General features: G+C 43.9%; 1 protein-coding gene across 1 annotated transcript; it reads left to right on the plus strand.

The window, feature by feature from the left end:
- Positions 1-1,747: 1,747 nt before the first annotated feature.
- On the plus strand, positions 1,748-24,717 carry LOC142364529 (protein ELYS-like). Its single transcript, XM_075444169.1, has 20 exons — positions 1,748-1,868; positions 3,044-3,297; positions 5,282-5,462; positions 6,174-6,381; positions 6,798-6,914; positions 7,721-7,805; positions 10,622-10,772; positions 13,445-13,577; positions 13,666-13,847; positions 14,325-14,386; positions 14,988-15,116; positions 15,858-16,005; positions 16,090-16,240; positions 17,216-17,390; positions 17,981-18,275; positions 19,053-19,186; positions 19,645-19,809; positions 23,762-23,959; positions 24,155-24,302; positions 24,647-24,717. Exons 1-20 carry the CDS (start codon positions 1,748-1,750, stop codon positions 24,715-24,717), a joined length of 3,108 nt encoding a protein of 1,035 aa, XP_075300284.1.
- Positions 24,718-25,765: the final 1,048 nt, after the last annotated feature.

The raw sequence follows: 25,765 nt of genomic DNA on the forward strand, positions 1-25,765 counted from the left end.
CGAGACCCTCCAGGGGCTTATAAGCTTGGGTAAAGTGGCAATAATGTAGCCCTTGGTTAAGGGTCCACAGCGTCATATCCAGTCTCTCATCAGTTCAGTTAACAGAACGTTCTGTCTCTGCTTCTAACGACATGATCGTTTCTTGGTTTCATTTTCTAATTCTGAGAACTTGTGACTGAAAGAAAAAATGGCAGTGAATGCACCGAGCCGTGTCAAAGCAGCTCAGACTGTGTTGTTTCAAAGTCTTGGACAGGGAGAACCAAAGATCAACCCTTTAAAACCAGTCATGAGAGAAACACCCTAGAACTTGGTCCAGCTGTGTTCTTTGTTCTCTGTTTTGAAAAAATTAACACTGCTTGTACCTTTGGGTGTGTTTCTGAAAGCAACCAATGTCAAAGTGACTGATTTAGCCAGGCAGAAGCATTTCAGCAGGCGGCTGTGGTGTGCCAGAGCCAAGGAGCGCACGACGAGCAGCTCTGGGAAAGCAGGGGTCTGATGGTGACCTGATATACAGCAATAAATCAGTCAAGGCACAGCTTCGCTGAGAGGCCGTACGCTGCTTCCCTCCCCGTTGCTCTTCAAGAACCATTTCTTTGCTTCAACACGGGTAACCGCCCAACGGGGGAGGCGGGAAATTCGCTGTCTGCGTGGAGCGGCGATTGCGGGACGAGGACTGGGTGTAATGGGGAGAGCACAGCTTTACAGGAATGCAGGGCGTGTTGAGGGCTTCTCTTCAGTTTGGCGTGAAGCACGCATCACGCAGCAAAGCTGCTGACTAAACAGAAGTGCTGGATTTCTTCCTGCATAAACCATGACCCCAGGTCTGGAGCTTCTGCCAGCAGCAAGAAGTATGGTGCCAGCCTTTCGGGTCCAATATCTGCTTCCTGGACACATTTGGACAGGTTATGGGCAATTCTGGGCTTAATTCTGCCGGGAATGCTGAACGCTGTTTGGGGTGTATGGCTAAACGTGGTCGTTCAGGTGCCTTCTTCGGCCCATCAGCGTGGGTGATCCTATCGGTCTCGGCTGGCAGCTGGCACACGCGTTCGGGCACACAACACGGTGTCCTGTTGTGCTCCTCATTCACTTGCTGCGTCAACTGCTTCTCCTGCATTGGTTTGCCTGGGGCCTGCTTTTCTGAGACAGTGAAACGAACTGAGCCAGGCTTCTGTTAGTTCCATGTCTTCCACCTCGAGAGCTGTTGGATACAGTTTTAGAGAACTAATGGTGACAAGGCTTTGCTGCTGTGGCATTGTTTTGCTTGTGTGGTGGAGAGAATACTTCAGTGGGTCGGAGAGAGTCACCAAACACCTGGGCGTGTTGCCCGCGCTGCAAATGTTTTTGCAGTTCCACTTGTCAGCTTGCTGTTTGTAAAAGTCTGTGTCGGAAGGAGACAGTCCCAAGCCGCCTGGACATGGTCTAGGCGTGCTCTAGGTGCCCCTGCTTGAGCAGGGGGGCTGGGCCAGATGACCTCCAGCGTTCTGGAAGGCTCTCTCTGCCGTGTGATTGGTGGGGCTGGTGTCCCGCGGCAACGCTTCGTTACCTCCGGTCTCCCTCTGCGAGGAAGGCTGCGTGTGTGCGCTGCGCTGAGACCCTTCGCACCTGCGTCTGTCCCAGTGCCATCTTTTAAGGAAAAGCTGTGTAGGAGGTTATTGACTGCACACTGATGAAACTTCTGTCAATGTCAAAAACCTTTATGGCTGCTGTGAGCCCATTTTTGTGTTTTTTTCTTTCTTTACAGTGAAGAATGCAAGGCCTAACAGATCGGGTAACCCGCAGCCTGCTGCAGTTTCCAGAGGCGACTGTTCAGGCCCTTGGGGACGATGAGATCACCCCACGTTCTGTGCTGCGTGGGAAGCTTTTTAGAGGTGAGTGTTTTCCCATAAACTTGGTCTTGGTATGAAGTTGTCATTGCCTGGAGGTTACCTGCAGCATCGGGTCATAGTATCAGCTGTGTCAGGTTGGTGCAGTTAAGGTGACTCCCCAGGTTTAGAGAGAGCAGAAATGGTGTTTTATCGATTATAAATGCCAATATTAAAACTTGAGTATAGTTAAACTTTGAAATTACAAGCACCTGCACCAGTCTTGTGCTATTCAAAGAATTTCCGTGAACACACGGAGTCAGTGAGCCCTCCTCAATTTCTGATGAAATAAAAGGCAGTTTTCGCAAAAGTACGGGTGTTGTTTGGGGCCGTTTTCATTTGCACCGGCTCAAGCTCTGTGACCATGATAGCATCGCAGGCAGAAATCGTTCTACGGCAATGTTCCAGAGGCAAACCCCTTTGCTCTTTCTTTTCTGGTCTGAATAGAAACAGGAGGAAGGGGACAAGGCTGTTGAGCGCTGCAGCCGTATTTCCAAAGTATTTACTAGGGTGCTGATGAGTACGCAGTGCGAGCTGCTGACAGTGGCTAAGCAGATGAGGTAGTTGCCTTTCTAGGCTATCTGAAAGTGGAGCTGGGTGCTTGTCTGCATGTCTTGGCTTCTTTTAAGACCAGGTAGAATCTGTCTACCTGGCTGGAAATGCAGGACTTGAGTTAATACTTCCTTTGAGCTTGAAGGAGTTGAGCACAACGGAATGTGTAAACATCCCGTGTAGAAGTGTAAATTTCCGAACACAGTGCCCATTCTAAGGTCTGAAGCCCAAATCCCTGCCAAAGCAGGCATGCGTCAAGTACAATTAATAAACTAGAAATGAATTGGCTTAGAGTTGTTCTACTGGAAGTACACTGCAAGGCTTGTATTCCCATACGCATCTAGATGACTTCTAGCAAAACTAGAAACAAAACAAAGCTGCAGATGGTAGAAAGAGTTTAGATCAATGTATTGTCATCTTTATCCCAGACAGTCAAGTGGAAAATAATAAGGTTGTTGATTTTAAAAGATGTATGGCTTGAGAATTTCAATGGGTGATTTGAAAGAACTGACCGGGATTCGGTAAGGCGGTACTTTTATTGAAGGAAAGGGGCAGTGACTGTGATTTTTTCAGTTGTTTCCAATCTTCCGTTGGAAATGTGCTTTAGTCAGCTTCCGTTTCTCTTACAGGGAGAAATGGGCTAGCATGGCTGGCACGTGGTCCTCATCTTGAGGTAGTGAACTCTGTGACAGGAGAGCGGCTCTCTGCATACCGTTTCAGGGGGGCAAAGAAGCAGCCTCCCACTGTTCGTGCGGTAAAGGAGTTTTCCTGGCAGAAGAGAACTGGACTGCTGGTTGGGCTGGAAGAAGCAGAGGGAAGTGTTCTCTGTCTGTACGACCTTGGAATATCACGAGTGGTTAAAGCAGTTGTTCTTCCAGGAAAGGTACGTACTTTTTCATCAGTTGCATGAGGGAGATTTTCTATACCACAGAGAAGTGGTTCAGGAGAAACTATGAAGAAGCCTTGGTGGGACAACTCGGTAGTTGTGTGCTGAAGGTTATGAATTCTGGAATAAAGCCAAAGCTTGTCTGATCTTTTGCTCCTATGCCCTGACTGCTCCTGATTCCAAGCATATTTGGTCTGTTGCTTTCTTTTTGCTACTGGAGAAGTTAGATCAGCAGAGACAGAGCACAGGTATTGCTGGCTGGACTGTTAACTTCGAAACTGTGAGTGGGAGTAAGCGCAAGAAAAACCAAGCCAACAAAACTTGCACTTAGCCACTGTCCATATGATCTGAATTTGTCCTCTAACTCTTACTTCCAAAGTAGACAGAACATCATACATATTTTTAATCTGCCCAACTGTTTCTCTGATTTTCACACGGATTGTTTTTTCAAGTCAAATGCAGATCTGTTCTTCACATCACTTTCTGCACTGTTTGTCATGACTGTTTTAAAGGCTTTAATCAGCACCTGAATTTAGGGACTGTTTTCCATGTGGGTGTGTGTTCTGTGGACAACGAAGTGGTACAGGTTAACGCTAACTTCGAGTACCTCTGGGCCAAGGTGTCAAGCCATTAGTCTATTAATACAGGGTATTTCTAGTGACTGTACGACTGCCTTTCGGTCCAAATGTGTTTGAAAGTCCTTGGAGTAGCACAGAAGATTGGAAATTGAATTGGATTTCTAGGAAATCTGAAACAAAGACAAGTCGTCTGAGTTACCATAGGTCTTTCTAAAGATTCGAATGCTTGTGAGCAAGAGGAAAGGTCAATTGTGTGGCAGACTGCCAGGGAGTGTAGCCATAGCAAGTGCTGGATCTGGGAGAGGAGAAACCTTTGGGGCTGAGGACTTTGGTTATTTTTCCCTACCTGTGGGGGTAAAAGAAGTGTATATAAAACCATGCACTACCTTGTGATGCTCACTTCTTTCTTTTCTTTTCATGTACAACTTTGTTGGTGGTTATAACTCCCTGTTTCTGTTTTGTTGCATTTTGTAAGCAGGCGAAAGGATAGCCCGTGTTCTTTTGTTGTATGGCTTTAGTGCAGGAGTCTTCAGGTGCTTGTCTCTCTGCTCTAGCAGTCAGTGTTGTCCTGGGATGTGTTGCAGGTGCTGGCAGGTCTGCCTTTGCTTTGTCGTAAAGCCGCATGCAGAGCGCTTTGCGTGTTCAAGAGCGGTGTGCACGTCTCCCTTAGCTGGAGCTGGCTTTTCCCCTAACAAGCTGCTGTTCTCTTTGCCATTGCTTTAGGCTGGCTTTTTAAATTTTTGTTCACATTCCTAGACGTGCTGGTGTGCATTTAAAACTGCTTCTACTTTATCGGGTGGTTATTTTCATTCTAAGTGAGGACTAGTGTACGGTTTACCAAGCCGCTGTCTCCCGTCAACACTTTCCAGAAGTGTTTCATTCGCATGGAAGTGGTGCGTCTGCCGTGCAACTCAGCTGCTTCCTCGTCTGACGTACAGCCATGATTCATCCTAAGAGCTATTTGGCAAAGAAGGCATAGACGGTACCACAGAGCTGATGGGCTGTGAGCAGTGGGAGAACTCGATTTACTTTTATCCTTCAGTCCCTTCAACATGATCGAGTTTCTTGCATATGACTAATTTTTTCTGTTTTCTTGGAGTTCGTTATTTCTAAGCAGGTGATGGACGTTGGTAAGCCGTAATACTAGAATGCAGCATTGAAGTTAATTCAGTGAAATAACCACAGGAAATCTAGTAAATGGAAGGCAGCAACAGATTTTTGTACAGGCCTCCTGCCCCCCGTCCCTCTCTTTTTGATGTGATTGGGAAACAATGCTCTTTTTGAAGTCTTATGATCCTGTGTTTACTTTCTTGTTTGTGACGTGCTAATTCTGCCTTCACCTTGGAGTGATTTCTATTTAGCTTGTCAAAGAGCTTCACTGTTAACTTGTAGTTTTCCTGTAGGTAACTGCTATAGAACCCATCACTAGTCACGGAGGACCCAGGGTGAGCTCTCAGCACCTTCACCAGAGCCTGCAATGGCTCTCTGGAGTGGCAGCAGTGGCTACAGATGTTGGTCATCTGCTTCTGGTTGACCTTTGTTTGGATGATTTCTATTACAAACAGAATGAGCTAGAAGCATTGGGTAAGCTTGCAGTTTTCAAACTTGCGTTTAACAGTAAGACAAGGTGTGTCTTTGCAATAAACAATATGCATCCCACTTTGAAGGCAGGAGCGTGCAGCCATTCGCGACTACTCGTTACAGACGGTGGGCTGTCATCGTGCAGTCCTGAACCGACGAAAACGGGAGTGGCTGAACACTCCTTCTAATGCCGTAAGCGCCTCCCTGCTGCCAAGATCCCTCCGTCACGACGATTCTTGCCAGTGAGGTGTAGAAGTTTTACCGTGTGTGTCAGTGCAGCTGCCTGATAGGCGGTTGTGTCAGAGGTGCCCTATTTCTCAGGAAAGTTCTGCTGCTTCTGTTAATTGAGTTGGGGCAAATTTTAGGCTTGTTTTTTAAAATAGATCTGACTTCTCAAAAATCGTGCCTTTGGACGAATAACTTCAAATAGCTTCATCAGGAGGCCCAAACTCCTGATTTACAGAGTCCAAGAAGAATTTGCTATGAAGGTTAGACTTTTACCTGGTTTTGAAATAGGAGTGAGAATACCTGTCCGATCGGAGAGTTCTTCTGCTCTTTGAAGAGGTCCAAAATGGAAGTGGCAAAGAAGTGTTGCATCAGTGGGTATTTTGCCTGGGATGGTAGAATGAGATTCTACGTGTTGTCATGTCAGTGTTTAGCATGCAATGTAAATGGCATAACACATTCCTTTGTTGTGTGGTTCTGTGTGCATAGATCTAGAAGTTTTCACTAGAATTCCTGCTGAAGTTCCACAGAGAAGAGCAGCTGTGACCGGAGAAGGGAGACATCTCTCTTTCCAACTACAAAATCCTTCAGGATCAGCAATATCAACCCTGCACTACATCAGCAGAAGCAATCAGCTCGTTGTGGGTTTTTCAGATGGCTACCTGTCCCTATGGAACATGAAAACATTGAAGAGGGAGTAAGTAGGCCTTTACACTTGGCCATGCCTGGAGGTGCAGAGGTCTGTTTGTAGCTGTTGTAAATTTGTTTGGAAGATATGTTGCATTTTAAATTCAATATTTATGTACGCTAGAAGAATAGCAAGAACCTTTTTGCTTGGCAACTGAAGGGATCAGTTATGTTGCATATCCTCAGGCAGAGGAGGACATAAATCCAGGTTATTGTGTTAGATAGGCAGTAATTTCCTCACCTCTTGACTGTTGCCTAAAATGTAGTAGCTACCTTGACTCACTTGTTTGAGATGGAAGTCTGACTGTCTGTTCGTTGAGGATACGCATGTAAGGTGCTGTTTTCTCAGGAGATGCTTCGACAATTCTACAAACAGTAGGGTCACCTTTTCTATTTTTTCTCCTTTTTTTTTTCTTAACTCTGTAGGCACCACTCTCAGTTTGAAGGAGGAAGGATTCCTGTCTATGCTGTCACGTTTCAAGAGCCTGAGAACGATCCTCGCAATCGTTGCTACTTGTGGGCTGTTCAGTCTACACAAGAAAGGTGAATACAAACTTACTATGAGTCACTGTTGTGGTTTTTTTTAGATGTTTCTTCACATACAGATGATACATGTGCGTTTGTTTTGTTTCTTTAGTTGTGCAGGAGATTCTCTCGGGTATGTAATGTGTTACGATGCAATGTTTACAGGATTGACCAGACATGAAGGGTGAGCTGATAGTTTGTGCCTTGTGGAAGAAGGCAAAGCAACAGTGGCTGTATTAGTTTGTGCTTGCCTTCTTCATGGCTTTCCTTTGTTTCTTGACGACTGTTTCATGATCTGTTTGATATTTGCACCATGGTATTAAAATAGCATTAGATCGCCGTTCAGCAGAAGAGTCAGTGGTTTCCTGCTGGGCTAATGAATGGAATCAGTGTGTGGAAGGACTCAGTGTATGCAAGAGAGGGACTGGAACTTGCTGGGAAGGGAAGGAAGAAGAGGAGAAAGATCTCTCTCTCCTTCAGCATCAGCAAGCTATTGAATCAGCTCAGCCATTCGTAGAGTGACAATCTTTTAAAGTTTGACTTTAAAGCAGTTTTGATCAAGAACTCTCCACCGTGAAGAGCAAGTTCCAATAATGTTGAGTTCATGCAAGAGGTTAAGGCTTTCAAATTGCATGGTTAGCATTTGCCCCTGCAGCTGTTAGTGTCAACACTGCCTTCTTCATGTTTCAGTGGCTAAATGTGACCAATTACCAGGTTGTGGGAAGCAGTGTTTTTCTTTTCAGCAAGAGCCTGCTATGAAGAAATGAAAACGAGGACTATAAAGCAGCTTTATAATCAAATGTCATCGTTTATACCTTTTTCAGTGAAGGTGATGTTGTGAGCTTGCATCTGTTGCAGTTAGCATTTGGTGACAGAAAACGCTTGGTATCAGGACAAGCCATGTATGAGGTAAGACGTGCATGTATGTGAAAAGACGAAAAGAGTCATTTTCTCTAAGTGAGCAGCAGTTAACTTGTCAGGGCAAATCTTTACCATTAAAATTCAGAGATGCCTAGCAAGAAAAAATAATCTTTGGCTGAGTCGTCTTGGGCATGGCCTTTGTCCTTTCCTAAAATACAGTCCTATATCTTTTGTTTTATATTCTTGTTTTTCTTTTGCGCTCTCTTAACTGGACTTCAGATGAAATGTACCTGCAATGTCTCTTCAGTGTTGATCCTGTAACTTAGTTGCTATAAAGATAGCTCGTTCTACTTTTTGGCTGGGTTACCTACGACATCTACTCTTAAAGCCAGCAAGAGAAGTCAAGACAGCACACAGTGGTATGACTTGGTCCAAAGAGGATACATAAATTTTTAGAACCGGCTCCAAAAATGTTGTGTTTAAAATAGAGAGGAGGTATCATTATATCTCAGCTGTCAAACAGATTGAAGATGCATCTGTGTAACGTCTGATTCCATTCAGTAGTATGCTTGAAACTCTTCCAAAATCAGTCAGAGCAATTCTTTCCTCCTGTTTTTATACTTTCTCTTGCATAGTTTCAGTAGGTACGGAACGAAATAGGGGTGATTCTTGTATCATGGTCCTCTGTTTTTTTAGGGACTATGCGTTGTTTTATTTCTTGGGATGAGATGAAGTTTTGACCTTGGTCATCACATATAGGACAGGTCTTTCCTCATTTGTAAATGTTGCTTTTGAATAGAGAAAAGTTTGGTGTTTGGAAAAGGCGGTGTTTCTTTAAAAGGCATTGTCTCTCAGGGCACCAAGGTGTAAATATCTTCAAGTGATTCCGCAGGTTCTAAATATGGATGTCATCTCTTTATGGGCATTTTTTTTCTGACCTAAATATACAGTGCTCTGGAGGCACGGAGCAGCCTGACTGGCTTTTTAGTTGTAAAAGGGCTTTCGTTGCAGTGCACTTCTGCATCTCTTGTAGTGCCCTATAAGCCCTGTGGCAGGTTGATAGGAGGAAGTGCCTTTAATACTTCTTCAGTTTCATTTTTGAACTTCTGCTTTGGTTTATCCTCTTTCAAAAGTTCTTTGTGAGTACAGTCTTCGCAGTGGCCAAGACAAGACATTGTAGTGTGGGCTGCTTTGCAAGAAAAACCCAGTTGCCTATAGCCATTCCTCTCGTGGCTATTTTATTCTGTCTTGACACTTTCATGTTAAAATGTGGGACCTTTTCCTACTTGGCAGTTCTTTGCCTTGGTCATCTTCCTTTCCTGAACAAGATGTGCCGAGTGTCAGTTTTCACCTCTGAGGGCTGAAATGTTTCAGCAGCTTTTAAATGTGGGTCTGCTAGAAATTCCACTTGACGCTCTTTTAGAAAGGCACCCAAAGTGATTAAATGAGGTTCTTGTGTTTGTGACCGGCGACAGCGGTGGGGTGGTTAATGGAAGACTTTCAACCCTCTGCAGACTGCGCAACCAGTAATACATTGCCAGGCTTCTAGGAGGTGTGAGGCACCAGTCTCTGCATTTGGGATATTTTTACTCCCCTGCTGTTTCTGCTTCCCTGTGAGGAGCGTTGTGGAAGATGGAACCAGGAACCAATCTTACAAGGTGTTGCAAGGAAGAACTGAACAGCCAGGCCCTCTGTGGAGAAAAGACAGGTTCTTCAGCCACCTTCCAAATATACTACAGCAGCGCTTTACATTCCAGGAATCAGACTTGTGGCTATGAAACAGGGCATCTTTGACTTTGTATCGCAGTAATAAGTCACAAACAGGACTTGTGGAACACATGGCACAAATGAGCATCAACTGTTGCTTTCAAGGCTGTTGTAAGTCTGTGCTCAAGTGATTAGCCTAACAGTGTATTTATGATCTGCTTTCAAAGACCTTTTTTGTACCATCTCAGCAGTTGCTAAACGTAGTGCATTGAATTGTCGAGCTGCTATTTGTCCACAATACACACATTCCTGCGTTGCATGGTAGACAGTTTGAACGAATCCTGTATTTGGAAAGCCAGTATTTCAGTTAATGCTTACTTAGAAAATGGTGGTATCAGAGGCGTAACACAGTCCTGCCAGGGTTTGTGTACATCTCAAAGTAGTTGGCTGGCTCTGTAATAATATGTGATGGTAAAGTCATAGTCTGTGTGCATCGCACGTCCTCTCTGTTTTCCCCTGGTGCTGTTGGCTGTGCTTGGTGAAGGAGCTGAGGGATATTTCACCTGTTAGTCTCTGACAAGATTAGAGGAGGAGGTGGTAAGAGCTTACATGGTTTGAAAGAAGACGGTTAATCAGTCAGCAGTTCTCATAGCTACTAGAGAGGGATGCGTTTTCAGTGTAGCGGTGTGCCTATAGGTAATACCTCTCGACAGAGCTTTAGGTGCAGTAATGGCATGACTTCTCTAATTTGGTCAGTTCTGTAATGAAGACATGCAGCGTAGATCTCCCAGCTCTGGGAAATTCAGGATTGGTTTTGTAAATTTTGCATTATTTCTCCTATTATTAATACTATCAGTATTAGTAGTGTGATTAATAAAACTTTTCATATTCAATTTGTAAGTCTCTCTCCCTTTTCCTCCTTTACCCTTCCTCTGGTGGGAGGGTGAGGTGTTAATAGAGCGTCTGCCACTGAGTTTGTTGCCGCCCTGCTTGAAGTGGTGACATGGAGTTTCTCTTTGCCATCAGAAGTAAGCTCGTGGGGAATATACAATATAGTAAACATGTTCTATTAGATAGATGCATTCTTTGCTATTTCAGTATACTGTATGTTCGTACCTCAACTGGCCCTTTCCTCTCTTCTTTTATTTTGTCCGCAGGGTTTGGAATACTGTGGCGAAAAGTACAGTTTAGATCTCGCGGATGGAGTCCTTCCCTTGAGAGGGCAGACCAGCAATATCAAGCTACTCAGCTGTCAGACTGTAGAAAAATTTTGCAACCACGTTAATGGAGACGAAAGCGTTAATGAAGGTGTGTTGTGATGTCCATGTGTGGCTATTCTAAAAGAAATGGTTTTGGAATCTAAGCAATGAATGCTGTTCTGTACCCGAGTCCAAAAGTCTTAAATATCAGTAGAGACATGCTTGTTTGGGTTATTGAAAAAGAAAAATCGGGTGCTTAAGTTGTGTGTGACTTCTTTAAAGGAAAAAAATAGGTTTTCTTGTATGCTGGCTGACAGGCTATAGCGATGTATGGTGGGGTCATCTGTATAATGCTGGTCAGTCGTTTTATTCCTCCAGCTGTCATCTTTGAAGCATGAGAGAACTCCCTCCTTTGCTTAGGAACGCTACCTGAATTTTTTTTTCCCTGTTCAAACAGGGCAGCTAGTTACAAGTGGTGTTCCTCAGGGCTCAGTATCAGGGCCAGTTCTGTTTAATATCTCTGTCAGTTGTCTGGACGAGGGGATCGAGTGCACCCTCAGTGAGTTTGTAGAAGACACTAAGGTAGGTGGGAATGTTGATGTACTTGAGGGTAGGGAGGCTCTACAGAGGGGTCTGGACAGGCTGGATCTATAGGCTGAGGCCATTGCATGAGATTCAACACAGCCAAGTGCCGGGTCGTGCGCTTAGGTCACAACAACCGTGTGTAATGCTTCAGGCTTGGGGCAGAGTGTCTGGAAAGCTGCCTGGAGGAAAAGGACCTGGGAGTGCTGGTTGAGAGTCGGGTGAGTATGAGCTGGCCGTGCGCCCAGGTGGCCAAGAAGGCCAACGGCCTCCCTGCTTGTAGCAGAAATAGTGTGGCCAGCAGCAGCAGGGTAGGGATCATCCCCCTGTACTGGGCCCCGGTGAGGCCTCACCTTGAAGAACAGCTTTACTTTAGGCTCCTCACTACAAGAAAGACCTTGAGTTGCTGGAGCGTGTCCAAAGAAGAGCAGCAAGGAAGCTGTTTAAGCATTGGAACAGGCTGCCCAGGGAAGTGGTTGAGACACCATCCCTGGCGGTATTGAAAAGATGTGTAGAGGTGGTGCTTAAGGGCGTGGTCTGGTGGTGGACTTGGCAGGGTTAGGTTTACGGCAGGGCTCGATGATCTTCAGGGTCTTTTCCAGCCTAAATAATTCTATGATCTACCTGTCCATTTTTTCCTCTCTAAATCTAATAGGTTCCTACACCTGCAAGTTTTGAAAGCGATAGATTTCCTTGTCCACATAGACAGTCGAAACTCTGGTGGTGTCTTTCATTATGTTGCAATAATTAAATACATATCTCTGGGTTTACAAATTTGATTCTGCTCTGACCATATCTTTGAGCCTGCTGCAGTGGTGGCTTTCACAGCCTTTTGTTCTGACTGCATTCTTCACCTTCTGTCTCTCCTTACTGGCCTTACCTTCTGCCTGACGTTGTAAAGAAGACACTTGCATGGTGTTTCTAGGCTATTTCTGTTCATTAGGGTTGATTTAGTCCTGAACTGGCAACTTCCGTCTCTTTTGTGATGCCATCCTTGATCAACAGCGTGTCAAAATCGAATTAAAACACCTCTGGATTTTCTCCACTCGTGTCATGTTTCTGAGGAGAGTGCCTTCCAACGGCTTGTTAAAACCAACCAAGCAACCAACCATCACTCTGCCACCCCCCAAAAATGCCCCGAACAAGACAAGAACCAAAACCCCCTTTCTGTCTCCTTTTTATGAAGCAGGTGGCGTGGAGAAATATCTGCAACTTTTCTGGTGGTTTCTAATCAGCTTTTATTCAGAATCTGTTGAAGTGAAGTTCTAGGCACACGTGAGCTTGTGTTGGATGTGGGTTGAGGCTAGCAGTGACGCTGTCTTCTGAATGGTGAAAAGAATGGATAGCTTGCTAGGCAGTTTCAGCGGCTAAGAAAACGCAAGTGGTGCAGAAGTTCACAAGGAAACACAGGAAAGTGGGTGAGGATCCCTAAAGGGTGCTGATGAATTCAACAGAGAGCAGAGAAACGTTTTGCCAAGCAAAGTGTCGTCGTCTTCCCTACTCCGTTAGGGTAAATGATGTACCACACGCTGTGCTTCCATCTCGAGAAAGCGTTCTCCCCAGAGAAGACAGACCGTTCCGCTTCTCGAGAGAACAGGAGTACAATATCGTGGATGTTTTGTGTGAAAACCTTGATCCCGATTTCCTGTTTGTTGAGTTTGGGTTTTTTCTGTTTCTTTTGTGTGATACTTGTCGTCTTTCATTCCGAATATGCTGGCAAGGAGCTATCCTTAAAATCATAATGGAGTCAGATCTGGAACTTCATAATGCCAGCTGAGTGATACAAGTGTGTCCAATAATCATCTGTATGCTTTCTAAAAGTAGCAATGTATGTGTTCCAAGCATACTTTGTTTTGTCAAACTGGTCATCTAGCTAAGGGTCTCTTGATCAACTCTTCATGTATGGAAAACTTCAGCAGCTAATAATTGTGTGTTGGCTTTGGCTTGGAACCGATGCAGTCTGCACAAGAAAAAGGGGCAGTATGACTGGAACTTATCACAGAGATGTTTGCTAGTCCGTAATTTTGTTTTCATTAATCTTTTTAATTACAAAATGATTTCATGATTTAACTTATCTTAGGAATCGCAGTGTTTCACGAGTGGTAAAAGAGAACGAAGCCAAGCCAGAAAGTGGTGTTTTAAAACGATCAGCTATCTCCTATTTTCTACCTCTAAGAAACAATGTCTTGTCTTTTACAGTAATATCTCCTGAAACCAGTGTATCAGTCTTCAGCTGGCAAGTGAATACGGCTGGTCAGGGAAAACCATCGACTTATTTGTGTGTGTTTGACATTAATTGCTGGTATCGTGCTCAAATGCCAGAATCACTAAGGTAGATTTTTTATGGAGTTGTTTTCCATACCCCTACAAAGAAGTCGTTTGAAAGTTGGCGTGTAGCTTATGCACCTGCTTTCTTGAAGGCCAGAAGAATTCCTTGATGACTGCCCCTATTTTGCGCTGTGGTCACCGGATCCTGTAATAAGCATGACGTCTCCAAACCTCATTTTGGATGTTCTGGTACACAAGCGGAGTCTAAGATGGGGAGTTTCACCTTCTCGTCTGCCACCTGAGCATTTTTTTCGTCCAAGCACCTATAATTTTGGTAGGTATTTCACTGCTTTTAATAGTGGTGAGCTTCAGTGGAGGTCAGGTGCCATTTAGTGGTTCTCATGTTCATTGTTTGTCACTCAAAAGGCAAACCAAAACCCAGCAACCCTCCCCCCCTCCCCCAAGCCAACTCTGATTATGTTGTAGTGAGAAGGTATTTAATATTGTGAAACCTGTCTGGGAGTCTGCTGAGTTTTGGCGTTTGGTGCTTTTGTAATGTAGCCTGTGAAGTGGGGATGGTGATAAAATGAAATGACTTTGAACTGAAGCTCAAAGCGCAGCACCTCCACAGAACTAGAGATGAAATTTCCTCAAGCAGTAATGATTTTTTTGGACAAGTTTGGAAGTGATCTGATGAAGCAAATGGGTGCTCAGTTCTAGCTTTCCAGATGCTGCGATTTCAAACATGTAAACTGGCCATGACATAACAGTGAGAGTACGGAAGGTTGTCAAACGTTCATTGTTTCTGCAGATGGGATGTGCTTGCTGAGCTCCGGAGTTGTTCACGTGACTTGCATCGTCTTCCAGAAGGAGGTGATCTTTTCCTGTGTCTTTCTGGAGAATGTCAAGAGATGTGCCTTTTCTGGGTTTTCTATTGCACTCCTTTCAGTGCCAGAGAGCATTGTCTGCTCGTCCTGCCCATACGCACGCATAATTGCAGCTATATGCCTCCGGTTTGATGCAAATGGTAATGTTTTATGCCAGTATTTCTGGCATAAATCAGCTTCTGCACAAACAAGCATGGAAAGGGTCTTCTAAATTGTGATTTCAAGTTGTGTGTTAGTTTCAGCTTTTCTAGAGTGTAGTTTATGCCAATGCTGAGGGAAAAAGAAAGGCCTGCGTATTGACAGAGAAGCTAGGAGATACTTAATAAAGCATTGCAAGGGCTGATGTTTGGTGTTAAGGGACTTTCTTTGATAAACTGTAGCTGTTACTTTGGCTGCCTGCACTGTGTGAGACTCTAGGCAGTAATGCTTACTCAGATTGCTAACCTGAAGCGTATTACTGATGCAAACTTTCTGACAAGTGTGACAAGTGTGAGTGAACACCTACATTCTTTCTCTTAGTGGTTCTCCAGAACCTGCATGATTAAATAAAATGGTTGTCCTAACCTGTATTTTGACTGATGTTTCAGACCTTGAATTTTTTAAAGAAATCTGGTCCTGCAATAAGCAAAGCCATTCTTGGGAGCTACAATAAGTGCCTTGTACCTGGCTTGCTGTCTCCAACACCGATGGATGTCGTGCCATCCAGCTTGAGTCAGGTGAGTGCGTATCAGGGAGTCAAGGGGGAGCTACATCCGTCTAGTCTGAGAGGGCCATAGAGGCTACGAGACATGGTCATCTGATTTTCATCTTCTTTGCCAGTTGCTTTGAAATGCAGGTGTTGACTTTACTTAGCAGAAGTAGTAGTAGTCTTAGATCCAAACTACGGAGTTTGACTGGGAACAGCCCTGCCAGAGCTGTCTTTAGAGACCCGTCTGTTAGTTCTGTGCCACAGGTCCACACAAGGAAGCGTGCAGTCAGTGCTGGTCATGCGCAATCGAAAGCATCTTTCCCTCAGAACAACCTCCCACCCCGTCAGGTTCTCAAAGAGTTCAGTTCAGTGCAGTAGCTGACGATGTGGGTGTCTCGGATGCATGCGAGCTATTGCAAACAGGAGCTTGCTGCAGCTTATGTGATCATTGGCTTCCAAGGAAGTGGGCTGTGATAAACTATTGTCAGCTCTACCTGACAATTTCATCACCGCTTCCCCTCATGTTTCCTTCATCGGTAGGCTTTTCTGCAGCCCCTCAAAGCAGGCCTTCACCTCTGTCGCCTTTGCCTTGTGCTGCATTGGCCCCATTGGCTCCTCTTAGAGAACCTGCTGCCGTTCTGTGCAGTGGACGTGTTCCACTATACCTGTTGAGGACATTTCTTCACTACTTAGAAATAGCACAGTTAGTTCTGTGCAATGAAATTCCTGGAATTAGTTAACTTTTTGCTTTGCGCTTTTGCTTCACCAGAATGATCGTGATCCTTGCTTCAGAGAGAGAGCAGTTGCCAGACATTCCCTGTCACACCAGTATGGCAAGAGCCTTCCCAGAGTTCAAAGGAAGCTGGCTGTAGAGAGAGCCAAGCCTTATCGTTTGCCTTCATCGGCCTTAACAGAAGGTAATTTTTAGGGGGGACCATGATGGGCAACTAACCATCACTTGGATGACCCCAGGCTGATATATTTTCACTCTTGCTTTACAGTCGTACGACCAAAGCCTTTATCAACTATAACAAAACAAGACAATGGAGGAAAACCGCATTCAGTGGTAACTTTGATCAGGAACATGCTGTCCAAAATCAGAGAAGTACAGGTAGCAAATGAGCAGAAAACCAGGTTCTCGCACTGTGATAGGTAAGCCGCCTTTTAACACAGTTCAGTCTTGAGCTACGTGTTTGGAGAGAGAGAGAAAAATCCATTTGAATTAGGTTAGTGTTTTGGAGGGCAGGTGCACCTGAATAAAGCTTTGTTTGGCTTTTTTTTGCACATACAATATATGACACTTAAGAATCAAGACGTCATAAGTAATATGTGTCGAGAGAGACTTTTTCTGCTGTGATAACCGAATTGATGCAAATACATGTATTTGCATTGTGGTGACTGAGTTTACCGAATTTCAGCTAGCTGCAACTAAACCTATGATTACCCTCCAGCTGTTGGTGTATGAATTTTGACAGGCTGGACTGTGTGATCAAATAGCAACCTTACACCACTTCCTGCCCAGTTTCTGCCTCATTTCTGCCCTTTTGCAGTTCGAAATAGGCAGAATTTTAAAGAGCGGAAAAGAGCCTCATAGTTGTCTGATGATTTTCCTACAGGTGGTACGGTGAAAGAAACTCGACCTTAAATTCTGTTTTCTGTGCATGCTCAATTAGGACCTGTTTGTTTATGGAAAGGGAAGCAGCTTTCTCACCAGATATTTTTAAAGCTGCAGCTGCTTAGTGGTAAAGACAGAGAAGGATCGTAACGAAATCATCATTGATTTCAAGTGGTAACAAATACTGGGACAGACTTTTGTTGAGTTCGTTCACAACCTCCAACGTAGCAACTGCTGTCTACAGAAGACTAATAGCAGATTGTTCTTTAAGAGAGCTCTGTTGTTATGTTGTTATGTAGTGTTGGATAGCTGGGAAGAATGTGAAGCCCTTGATTCATTGCATAATGGGAGCCACAACTTGGAGGTAGATATGCTGGTAAAGGACTTCCTAATTGTTCTTAGTTCTTTCTGTTTTGAAACTTGAAGATTTCACAGTGAGCAAGTAATCGGTAGAGCTCCTCCAGGTTTGTTGTGCAGCTTGATGATGAATTTTTCTCGTTCTGTTGATGAAGTGAAACAAACCACCAGGAGTCCAAAATGTCCTCTTCAGAAAATGGCCTTAAGGGGAAGTGTGTGTGTTCATCTGAAGAACGTAATCGAGGAGCAGCTGAAGTTGAAGGAAATGTTCCTTTTCCCCAGGAAGAAACAACTGCTTCTAACAATCTTCCTACAACAGAGGAAAGTAGGGTAAGTGAACTATTTTCCCATCTTCTACAAAAACGAAAACACTTTGCCAGTTGAGGACACTCCTGTCTTACCGATAGTTAGAAAAAAACACAAAACCATCTGAGATTTTTTAGCTGCTTAACACAAGTTCAAACCTCATTACGTAAGGGCAGATTTTCTTTTTTTTTTTTTTTTTTATGTTTTTCTGCTGTGCGTTTTCTGTACCTCGATCACACAGAGTAGAAGCTGCCAAGATCTGGGCCTCCGAGAGCTGTAGTAGTACAAGAAAAGGGCCTGCACTATTTTTGAAAATAACCGTGCATTCATTTGGTTTACTAGAACTTGAACATTTCTTATTTGACTTAAAAAAGAAATAGTTTTAACGCTAAAGATAATAAGCTATGTTGGGGAGTGCAGCTTGTCGAACTTGGGTGGCATTTGCCAAAGGAGAAAATGCTGAGGGAAGCAAACTCATTGTCAGAATGATTTAGGTGCTTAGGTCCTTTACTGTTTGTTCCTCATTAACATAAACACAACTCCCAGTTATGAGTTAATTTCAGTGTCAAGATATTTCCAGATACCTAACACACTTTACTGAAACTGCTGTCAAGGATGAAGAGATGCAGCCTAGGGACGAGCTCCTTTTACCTGTGCCATCTAAAAGAGGCAGAAGAAGACCACCGAGTTCATCAGAAGTGTCAGAAAATGCTGACCTGCGTCTGTCTAAATCAGCGCTTCCTCAACCCGAAGTGACGCTTCCTGTCACTCCTAGAGGAAATGCTAGGAAGAGGGCACAAAATCTCTTGGCGGCAGACACAGAAGCCGTCTCTGCTCAGGATGGCTTCCGTTCATGTGGGAAGGTGGAAATCTCTCCTCCTCTGACAAAGCTGAGAAAGAAATGTAAAGGTAGGGGCACTATGTTTATATGCAAAGTGGGGCACAATGCGTTTTTTTGTAAGCCACAGAAAACGGACTGTGGGGTTGGCTTTAAGTATTGTAAAGAATGTAGCCATGCAACATAAAAAATTTGTAAGAGGCAATTCAGCTTTTTCCCTAACTCTACGTGACTGGCTGGCTAGCTGCGATGGAAGCAGAGGATGAGGCTCATCTGAGTAGAGTGAATGGAATTTTGAGCTTCTTTTTTTTTCATGACCATGATTTCTGTCAGTTTTGAAAACTGGAGGTTATCTGTTAGTATGTGATTGCCATCCCAACAGAGAGATAAAGGAGGCACGCTTCCAAATTCTGCTTGGTTTGTAAGTTAAGATGAGCTGCATCTTACAACAAACTATAGAGCTGTTTAATTATGTGATTGTTTTTCATGGGCATGTACTTTGTAGGTGAAGTTACTGCTCATAGGATTCTTTTTATTTGAGTACATGATCAAAAAATGTTTTTGAGATGTGTGGGGACTGTTGCTGCCTCTTGAGCAGAAGAGCTTTGATCATGTAAGTGCAGGTAAAAATCACTCCAGTGGCTTACTTCTGTTTCACAATTTACTTGAAAAGAATGGATCCCAAGAGGCAGTTATGGGGGAGAAATACCTCCACACCGAGCGTTTATAAACATGATTGGACCTTTTATTTCAGCAAGCTATTGTGCTCTTGATGATCAGCTTTCATTTCTCATCGCTGTCCTTTGTGTATATTGCACGTGCATGTTAACAATACGTTGTCATTTTAGGTGGAAAAGCAGCCCATCCTGTGCAGCCTAAGGATTTAGACCCGGACTTGTCTGTTCAGTTTGTCTTTTCACCCCGTCTTTTGAAGTCAAGGAGAACAAATGTACCTAGCGTTTCCCGAATTGTGAAGGAACCGGTAAGTAAAAGCTCTAGTTGTCTCATGTTCTTGATTTTTGCTCGGTACTGCTTTTGGAAACCATACTTTGCAATGCCTTGCCTTTTTCCTTGGAAGTATAACTAAAAAGGGAGCTCTAAAGTAATCAGCTAAAGAATTTATTTTCTTTCATGAAAACTAGCTATAAAAGGAAGTTTTGTGTCTGTGTTAGTCAAGAATTAAGAACTACGGCTTTGCCTTTCACAAAAGACACAGTGGCTTTCTTTCAACTTACTTGATGCGTTTTCTGCTCATTTCAGAATTTGAACTTTTAGGATGGTAGAGTAAGTTGAGATGGAAGGTTTGTTTTCTGTGGAGAGAAACTGTAGTGCTTTGGGAAATAACTTTGGCATGACTTCTTCATGTAAGAAAGGTGCCGTTGTATTTTGTAGAAATGTCAGAACTTGTGGATGAGTGACGTTTCTGTTTCCTTAACATAGGAGCTTCCAACTAAAGAGGAAGAGGATTCCAAATCTATGGAGTCTGTGGGAAAGCAAAAACTGAAGCGAGGTAGAACTGCAAAATCAAAAAAGAAGAAAGCAAGCAAGTACGAAATTCTTTTTGAACACTTCTGTGCGTTCCTTTATTGTGGTAGTGATTTGGCTGTTAGCCACCTAACTTCCTCACTTGGCTGTGCAGTTCTGCTCTGACTTTACAAGCCTGTCGAGCTTGCTGGTCTGATAGAGACCTGTTTCCCCACTTAACGGTTTAGTTTTCTGATGGAAACAGAAGAGGGAGGGGACAGAAAAGGGCAAGTGGGTACTGCTTTTTTCAAGGATGGCGTGCCCTTGTATTGTCTTATTCCGCCTGATGAAACCACGCTCCTACGGTCTTTAGTTCCCCATAGAAGGCAGGAGGGGGTCAGAGAATGGGTAGAGAGAGCTTCTTGTTTCCGGACATGTTTTCTGGTTCCTTGTGGAGTACTGTTTGAGGGTGTTTGCTTCTTGAAAGCTGGGAGAGGGGGCTCTAAAAGCCCATAGGAATAGTGACTGAGAATGCTTGGGACAGTCTGGTAAGGAATGAAAAAGGAAGCTTATTTATGTACCTTTTTTGCCTTGACCATATGTACAAAGAAGCCCAGAAATACTTCTTTGGCATTGATTTTGTTATTCCACGGGGGTTTTGTTGTTCTCTACTAAATACTCTTGGTACTAACAAACCAATTTGATATGTACAAAGAAGCCAATAAATAATTCTTTGGCAGTGATTTTGTCATTCCACGGGGTTTTTTTTCCTCTACTAAATACTGTTGGTACTAAAAAATCAGTTTGATACTTCCCTTTCTTTACAGAACCACCAGAAAATAAGGTTCTTGGTCACCTCCACTCAACGGAAATAACATTTGTCTTCCATTAAAATTGGAAGTCCAGTGGATGGAACAAAAAGCAAACAGAAAGAAGATGCAGACATGGCAGAGAAGACTCTACGGAAGAACAAAAAAAGACTGTCTAATTTTCCAAAGCCAGTTGTGCGCCGGAAGATGCTCTATCTGTTTCTGAACTTTATAATGTACACGACTGTTTGTAAAGTCATCAAAATTGTGTGGATTAATAAAAAGAAAAAAAATGTAATTTGTAAGAGATAATTTATATAAATTATTGTAAAATTTCATAAACAAATGGTCTCAATAAGTAACTCCATATGGAGTGTGATTTCCTTAGTCACTGCAGTTCTCTATTTTATATTAAGAGTTCTTACATTTATATAATATGTAAATACAGCTTATTTTAGGAATGTTCAATACAAATGTGTAATTCACGGTGTGCTTAATGTCTGACGGCTTTTTGAGGGAATAGTGGGTTGAGTGGCCGGTATTGCTTAGAAATTATGCTGTTGGTTTACAAGAGTTGCTGACCCTCAGAAGTAAAGCCAAAAGCTTTTGAAGCTTTGTAAAAGTTTGCGTAGAATTTCTATAACAAGCCAAAATTTAAAACAAACTACTTCCAGTTTTATAAATGATGTTGGACCTTCTGGCACAAAGAACTGGGCTGACGATACAACCTGGTCATTCCTCACATTCACGGTTAAGTTGTACTAGGCTGAAGTCAGACCGTAAACAGTTGTCTTTATGGCTGTGCAATATTTCTTTGTATTTGTCTTAAACTTTGGGAAAGCTGCTCCTTAGTTCATAAAACTCGATCACACCTCAGATGTTTCACTATTTTTTACAGTTTGTTGTCAGCAAAAATGAAGCGTAGAGAGGGTGTGATGCTTAGAATAAGATCTCAAATTTAAAGGGATATTACCCACATACTTTGAAATTTGAGCCAAAATGATTGCCATAAGGTTACTAGGAATGCTACTCTAGTTGAAGTAGTTCTTGTCTGCAATACTGGAAGGCTGCATATCACAGCACTGAAAACCTGATGGTAAAGCTCACGCAGTAGTCTGAACAAGGTACAAAAGTGTACAGAAATCTTAGTTACAAACCATATTTTTGAGTAATAATTTCTTTAATAATCTGGGGTTATGGAGTAAATGTCCTTATAAAGCTTCAATCTGTCAAAATAAATTCAAAAAATCTATTCTTTTAACAGTGGACATGGAAGTACTGTTCTGATGTGCAGTCTTTTAGACTATGGATTATTTTTATGTATGTTAATTTATGTATGGATGCAGCTTTGAAGACTACAGAATGGTGGAACCTGACAGCTAGGGAAGGAGCACTGATGGACTTGTTGTTTGTGAGCAGAGAAGGACTTGTGGGTGATATGATGGTTGGAAGCCGTCTTGGGCATAGTGATCGTGAAATGATGGAGTTTTCAATTCTTGGAGAAGTTAGGAGGGGTGTCAGCAGAACTGCTACAGTGGACTCCTGGAGGGCGGACTTTGACCTGTTTAGGACACTGGTTGAGAGAGTCCCTTGGGAGGCAGTCCTGCAGGGCAAAGGGGTCCAGGAAGGCTGGACATTCTTCAAGAAGGAAGTCTGAAAGGCACAGGAGCAGGCTGTCCCCATGTGCCGAAAGATGAGCTGGCAGGGAAGCAGTGGCCTGGCTGAACAGCGAGCTTTGTCTGGAACTCAGGAAAAAAAAGGAGAGTTTATGACCTTTGGAAGAAGGGGTAGGCCACTCAGGAGGACTACAAGGATGGCATGAGGTTATGCAGGGAGCAAATTAGAAACGCCAAAGCCCAATTAGAACTTAATCTGGCTACTGCTGTAAAAGACAATCAAAAATATTTCTATAAACGCATTAGCAACAGAAGGAGGGCTGAGGATCCGTTAGGGGATGCGGGGAGAAACATAGTGACAAAGGATGAGGAAAAGGCTGAGGTACTTAATGCCTTCTGTGCCTCAGGAGTACCCAGCACCCTGAGCTGCAAGACAGGGAGCAGAATGAAGCCCCCGTAATCCAAGTGGAAATGGTTAGCTACATCACTTAGACTCACACAAGTCTATGGCCCCCGGATGCGCATACCAAGATGCCCGCTCCGAAGGCGTGTCACACGGCTGAGTCCCGCTTCTGACGACACAACGTTCCATGCCAAGAGCCAATCGATACACAATAATTGACTTAGTCCCACCTTGCAAAAAGATTTCCAAACATATAAAAATTGGCACTTGAAAACTCACTTTGGGAGGAGGAGCCAAGCGAGAACTTCACCTGATGGACGGGTCGACGGGCTTGAACCTATCTTCCCCCCCCAAGAAAGGACGCCTTTTTGCTAAGAGTCGCTCCTCTGACTTTGTCAGACATAGCCCCGGGAACACATTGTTAACTAAAACGCTAAACTATTACTTTGAGCTCAACTTTTGTAGACAGTGCATTTATCAACAGCAATTCTGAATCTGTGATAACTGTCGCTTGAATAAATCACCTATTGTTTCAACTTTGCAAAACTGTTTCAGTGAAAGTCCTTGGAGGGGCTCTGGCAGGCAAGTTGAATCTGAGAAGTGGCTGCACACTTAACCATTTAGACATAAACCGTTGACCAAGTCTGGGACTAGGAGTTGATCCAGCCGCCCTTAGACTCTCCTCTGAGAGAGAGTTTAGAAAGCAAGGGGGTCTCCTCTGAACCTCGTGACTCAACGGGAGGGCTCTCCTTTTGCCACTTCTCAGACTTCCCTTACCCGCCTTTAACGCGACAGGGTGCCACAATCAAAACTAACAAATGGCAAATGCCATAAAAAAGAATAACGTCACAAACAGTATGATACATGGTCGTTTTAATGTCTCTATTATTCTTCTGTTTGATGTACACTGGCAGCCTCATAGCTTTCTTAACTTCTGCTCCGCACTGAACATACAGTTTCACTGAGATACTCTACAGACACTAATACACAAAGATGGTTCCCAGGTAAAAGTTGTCATTCTTAAACCAGCTATTTGTATGACACATGTTTATCCAGTGCTAATGGCTGTATTGTTGCTGAAATTATGTTTCCCAACACTGCTATATAGCCAGGGAGGAGAGGCTGTATAATATTTGGGTGAGGAGACACTCATATACAATTCAGATTTCCACTTCTGTAAGTATTTAGGAGTTTGTGTCAATGGGATGTCCAAAAGAGAAAGGGCGCATTTTATACAAACACGTCTTTCCTATTTCTTTTCATAGAGAGCTAAAGTTTTGGCCACGTCTGCTTCTGCCTTTCCTGGCTTTACACCGAAGTCTATTCTGAAATCCAGGCTTCGCACCGCATGCCCAGCAAGTCCCTGTGCATCTCCAAGACAATCAGTTACTCCCCCTCTACGAGCAAAGGAACCTAAACTATCTTTCGTGGAAGAGAACTCCAATGCAAAATGGACTATTGGGGTAAGCTGGGCTGCAGTCGGTGATTTTTGTATGAATTTGTAAAATCCATGTAAAGGCCCTATAGACTGCGACCTGCTTTAAGTTTGTTTTTTTTTTTTTAAAGTTTGTAAACAGCAGTGTCACTGAATTTGTCACTTTGCCACTTAATCTTCTTGGAATTAGTTCACTTTCTGATTTACGCTTTTCATTCATCAGAATGATCGTGATCCTCGCTTGAGAGAGAGAGCAGTTGCCAGACATTCCCTGTCACACCAGTACGGCAAGAGCCTTCCCAGAGTTCAAAGGAAGCTGGCTGTAGAGAGAGCCAAGCCTTATCGTTTGCCTTCATCGGCCTTAACAGAAGGTAATTTTTAAGGGGGGACCATGATGGGCAACTAATCATCACTTTGATGACCCCAGGCTGATATATTTTCCCTCTTGCTTCACAGTCGTACGACCAAAGTCATTATCAACCATAACAAAGCAAGCTAATGCAGAACGTGTGCGTAAAAGTGCAACTTTGATCAGCAGTGTGTTGTCCAAAATCAGAGAAGTACAGGTAGCAAATGAGCAGAAGACCAGTTTCTAACCATATGACAGGTAAGCAGCCTTTTAACAAAGTTCAGTCTTGAGCTGCCGGTCCTCTTCTCGGACGGGGTTTGCTATTTCACACATAGATACCCTGGTTAAAGCTGTCTCTCTGTGCAGGAAAGGTGCGTGTTTTGCTGGCTGAGAACAAGCGGCGGATCCAGAGCACGCAGGCAACGGGGGAGTCCTGACTGGAGGAAGACTGGAAGCAGTGGGAGCACCAGCACGGTGCTGTGGCTCGGGAGAGTTTCCCGGTAATGGGCATCTTGGCCACATACTGAAACCTCTGGTCTTCTGTGTCTGGTGTTTTCTGCTTCTTGTCATCTTTCAGATTTGTTGCTCAGGCACTTCTCTGCCAGCAATGCACCGACGAGACCCTCCAGGGGCTTATAAGCTTGGGTAAAGTGGCAATAACGTAGCCCTTGGTTAAGGGTCCACAGCGTCATATCCAGTCTCTCATCAGTTCAGCTAACAGAACGTTCTGTCTCTGCTTCTAACGACATGATCGTTTCTTGGTTTCATTTTCTAATTCTGAGAACTTGTGACTGAAAGAAAAAATGGCAGTGAATGCACCGAGCCGTGTCAAAGCAGCTCAGACTGTGTTGTTTCAAAGTCTTGGACAGGGAGAACCAAAGATCAACCCTTTAAAACCAGTCATGAGAGAAACACCCTAGAACTTGGTCCAGCTGTGTTCTTTGTTCTCTGTTTTGAAAAAATTAACACTGCTTGTACCTTTGGGTGTGTTTCTGAAAGCAACCAATGTCAAAGTGACTGATTTAGCCAGGCAGAAGCATTTCAGCAGGCGGCTGTGGTGTGCCAGAGCCAAGGAGCGCACGACGAGCTGCTCTGGGAAAGCAGGGGTCTGATGGTGACCTGATATACAGCAATAAATCAGTCAAGGCACAGCTTCGCTGAGAGGCCGTACGCTGCTTCCCTCCCCGTTGCTCTTCAAGAACCATTTCTTTGCTTCAACACGGGTAACCGCCCAACGGGGGAGGCGGGAAATTCGCTGTCTGCGTGGAGCGGCGATTGCGGGACGAGGACTGGGTGTAATGGGGAGAGCACAGCTTTACAGGAATGCAGGGCGTGTTGAGGGCTTCTCTTCAGTTTGGCGTGAAGCACGCATCACGCAGCAAAGCTGCTGACTAAACAGAAGTGCTGGATTTCTTCCTGCATAAACCATGACCCCAGGTCTGGAGCTTCTGCCAGCAGCAAGAAGTATGGTGCCAGCCTTTCGGG

Source organism: Opisthocomus hoazin, chromosome 2 (assembly GCF_030867145.1).
Source record: "Opisthocomus hoazin isolate bOpiHoa1 chromosome 2, bOpiHoa1.hap1, whole genome shotgun sequence".
NCBI lineage: Eukaryota > Metazoa > Chordata > Aves > Opisthocomiformes > Opisthocomidae > Opisthocomus > Opisthocomus hoazin.